The sequence below is a fragment of the Asparagus officinalis genome, chromosome 1 (genome assembly GCF_001876935.1).
Source record: "Asparagus officinalis chromosome 1, Aspof.V1, whole genome shotgun sequence".
In the NCBI taxonomy this organism is placed as follows: domain Eukaryota; kingdom Viridiplantae; phylum Streptophyta; class Magnoliopsida; order Asparagales; family Asparagaceae; genus Asparagus; species Asparagus officinalis.
The window spans coordinates 69,084,842-69,089,120 of NC_033794.1; the positions used below are offsets into that span (position 1 = coordinate 69,084,842).

Genomic DNA, 4,279 nt, shown 5'->3' on the forward strand with positions numbered 1-4,279 from the left:
GTCTATTTCATGTTTAGGATCTCTTTAAATAATTCAATATGTACTTTTAGATTTCTTAGAATTTTCTTTAATTTTTTTAAGTATTTATACATATCTAAATTAAACCGCTATTTGACTTTACGCTTTTTACCGCTATTTTGCCGCAATAGCCTGAAATAGCCTTAGCAACGCCTCATCGTTACGCGACGCTATCCGCTATCGATAACATTGATCGTACCTTTCGAAAGTCGCACGTTAACGCTAGAAAATAGCCCGCCAACTGACAACGCTCCCCCATAGTCGGTTTATTTGGCCACTTTTAGAGAGAAAAAAAAAATACACCGCCCAATAGAATCCAACTACAAATATACCAATCTATTAATGTAGCACACAAAGAATGTAATTAAGACCAGTCCTCTGTAGGTTCCAACTACAATTAAGAACTGTAATCAACATAAAAAACGAAAAGCCCGGACGATTGACGACGACAAAGAAACGGGGATTCTGCAGACCAGAAGTTACAAATCCAAGAACAAAATCAAAGACTATTAACAGGTCAGCCACAATACACCGCGGTGAAACTCCTCTGAACGACAAAACGCGTAGTCACGAGCTCAATACTCCCACTTCTTCAGCTCCATTCCTTCAGGCGGGCTGCCTTCCACTTTCTTTTTCCCCACATCTTTCCAGTTTGTGGACAGCACCGTGCCATTGGACTCCACCTGCAGCAACACAAGGGAATAAAAACCATGAAATCCGATCAAGAATAACTGAAGTGCGGACTCCTTGTAGCATTATGGCTGTAGTCGCCTCTTTTTTTACAAAATAATAATAATAATAATAATTTCACAAAGATAAACCGCCCCGTGAAACTTTTGACTATTTTATCCATAAAGACTCACTAATTTCACGCAGTGCGCTATCTGCCAAAATATCACCATGTTATTAAGAAAAAAGGCCAAGGGGGTCTAGCGCCAAATAAAATTACATAGATAGTAAGTTTAGCAAATATTACAGGGACCCTGTGTGCAATTAACCCTAGAAAGGACCAGCAAAAAGAATCTTACAAAGGATTTGCTCATGGCACGTCTAGTATCCTCATCAGCATCTCGGTAAATATCACGGAACAGCTTATTCAACGCTGCATCGCCATCAAGCTTCTCTTCTTTCTCCTGATAACACGTGATGATAAGCAACACAGGCAACAATATGCACTCCAGTTCTCTATTAATTTTTGACAGGAGGAGTTTCCAACTATACCTCCTTCTTAACTTGCGCCTCCAGCTTGTCCCAATCTACCTTAGCTTTGGAAGATGGGTAAGATGGTTTCGTCTGTTTTGGACCTGCAGAGTCGAAATATAATTTGTTAAGAATGAGATGTCATAATATCGTGTTCCATGCAAGAGTACGCAATCGATCTGAATCTCTTCAAATATTACTAAACCAATATTCAAGTTCCTCCATGTTTAACTTGTGAACTCTCTATCACCAGACTTAAAAATTTACACTGCTTATATCTTACTTGCGGGAGAGTATTAACAAGCAAAATAATTGAGAACAATAGAACATCAAATACTATTGAATTATCATCTCGAACGTTGCATAAATGGTAATAACCAGACATGACAAGCCAAGGTAGAGACACAAAATTGAGCCCCATTAAATTAATACCAAGAAACAAGTAACCAATATTTTGATTATCAAAACCATAATCGATTAGCAGTCCATTCTGAATGTATTTCAAATATAAAGCATTCAATGAGTAAGACTCCTATTCTACAGACACTTAAGCACACGAAAAAAGATCAACGATCACACAGGTGCACGTATGTAAGGTTTTATTTTAAAGACAGATTGACCAATGAGCCCAGGCTCCTGCCCCACAGCTATGCTTAACAACTATTAGTCATTTGGGAAGGGAGATAAAGAAATTACTCCGCGTGTCCTGCAATAAAACTAAGATTTAAAAAAATTACCTGACACCGCATTTATCTTCTGTGGAACATTTCTCTTGTCACTAAATTCCAAAGATGTCCATGTGATGGCTTCAGCTTTGAAAAGGCGAATTTCAATTTTGGTGGAAAGTACCTGATACCTACATTTCTCAGGTACAATCTGACAATTGGCCCATCAACAAGAAATATATCAGTGTCAGCTCCCGTAAGAAAATAGCATGGGATATGCCATTTAAGAAACAAAATACAGATCAGTACTTCCACATAAAATTGACCAAATGGCAGGAATTAACAACAAAGATAACAGGGCCAAATAATTTATACAATTCATAGCAGCTGACCAATTGTATGCCATAGATCAAGAAAAAGGGATGAGCAATAGTGTCAGGCAATTCAAATTGAGAATAATAAGAGCTCATGAGGCAACCCTCAAAACAGCAGTAATAGCTTTTTTCCTTTGGGAAAGATCACGGTCATCAAGGTTGCAATGGATAGCAGTACAACACAATACACTCGCACAAATTTGCTTACGTATTGAACAGTATTTTTTCCTTCCTGAGAAAAGAGTGGGAATTGACTACCAAAATGATAGATTGAAGGTGCAACAACACATTAGCCACATTTGGTACACAGTACACGGTAATGAGTGGGAATGAAATCACAATTCTCACTTCTCATTCCTTCATACCAAACACAACCTCTTTTTGAAGATAGAATGCTCATTCCCACTTCCCCTTCATTCCCATTCCCAATGAAATGATAGGGAATGGGCATTCCCACTTAAGTGGGAATCAAAAAAATTTGTAAATTCGAAATATGTTCATTCTATCTTCATTCTCTAAATTGCACCCCAACATGAGAATGGAAATAAGCATTCCATTCCCACATTAATTCCATTACCTTCCTTGCTTCATTCTCACTTCACCTGATTCCTACGTACCAAACAAGGTGTTTCTGTTCTTGATGTATAAACTAATAGTAATATTATGAAGCAACTCCCTCAAAAGAAAAGAATATACAAGAACTAAGATCATTCCATTCATGGAGATAAACTCTAACATGTTCAAGTGTAATAATGATTCCTAAAAGTCCATGAATGGTGCTGACTAGTTAAATGAAGTATAGCCGTATAGGTCACCAGGATAAGGATTGTCAACCTCGTCTGGGCTGCATCACCAATGAGGTAGACTAAATCCCAATTGCTTTATTGACATAACCTCTATGGCATTATTCACACCACACCAAAACCGCCAAAGAAATCACAGAATAAAAATTATGATGAAGACATGCACTGATTTTGGGAAAAACTTAAGAGAGGCATCAATACTTTGGGAAGAACTTAAACAAGAGGCATCTGGACCAAATAATTCTTCAGGTTTCAATTGCCCAGGTGCTAATGCTTATTTACAAAAACCACATGACTTTCACTTAGTATAACATTTAGACTCCAACATGGTGAGATAGGATGCTCTCTCAGATTAAAAAATTTGATGGTTACTCTAAGTATAAATCAAAGGCCTGGAAAGGTAAAAGTTAAGCTACATTGATTTTCTTATCTGAAGGAACCGACAGAAGTCAGTTGCCAATGCATTGAGCATTTATGCATTTTCTGTGTGGACATAAATTGGTACCACCAGTCAAAACACTGACGCTTGTCCCCATTGTACCAAACATCTTAACTGACAACATAACCAGAAAAATCAATACAAAGGCACTTCAGAGAATAGGCTAATTAACACAGGTAACAAAAGCAAAAGATCCTTATACGAAGTAAACCACACTGTAGAAAAAACAGAGCACGTAAGTCATGCAGAATATGAAAGGCTAGGCCAAAAGCATACCTTTCCAAATAATCGTGGTTGAAAATGATAGGGTTCTTCACCAGGAACGTTAACAACAACACTCAACTGTAATATCAAGATAATAAACATGTAGTTAATACCTAAGTACTAGAAACTCCATCAAGTAGTAAAAATAATGCTGGAAAACCAAAGGAAACATCATTCACATCCAGCATACCGTTTGTTCGCCAAAATCTACTGATACATTTCCAGGAGGGATACCTTTAGCAAATATAGTCAACACAACTTCTGTAGTAGAATTATAGTAGTCATGTCTGCATACAGAAAAATAAACTTTAGATAGAGAGGAAGGGGATTTCACAGCCAAGCAAGGGGCAATATTATCATATTTTTTCCTTCATAGTGGGAGGCATAAGAAGCTATACAGCCTATACTCTCCAAAGGTTATTGTAGAAAAATCTTGCACTACCTTAAAACCAAAGAAGACTCTTAAAACCCTCTTGGGGGAAGGAGGGTTTTTCCTCTTTTTTTTTTTTTTTGGGT

General features: G+C 37.4%; 1 protein-coding gene across 1 annotated transcript in view; it reads right to left on the bottom strand.

The window, feature by feature from the left end:
- LOC109825752 (protein SGT1 homolog) overlaps nt 315-4,279 on the bottom strand; it is a 7,979-nt gene continuing 4,014 nt past the window's right edge. Inside the window, exons 5-10 of the mRNA XM_020392642.1 lie at nt 3,954-4,050; nt 3,776-3,841; nt 1,956-2,094; nt 1,240-1,322; nt 1,047-1,151; nt 315-701 (exon numbers count right to left, since the gene is read on the bottom strand). Of these exons, the coding sequence (XP_020248231.1) occupies nt 594-701; nt 1,047-1,151; nt 1,240-1,322; nt 1,956-2,094; nt 3,776-3,841; nt 3,954-4,050 (598 nt within the window). The 3' untranslated portion in view covers nt 315-593. The remainder of the gene's footprint in view (nt 702-1,046; nt 1,152-1,239; nt 1,323-1,955; nt 2,095-3,775; nt 3,842-3,953; nt 4,051-4,279) is intronic.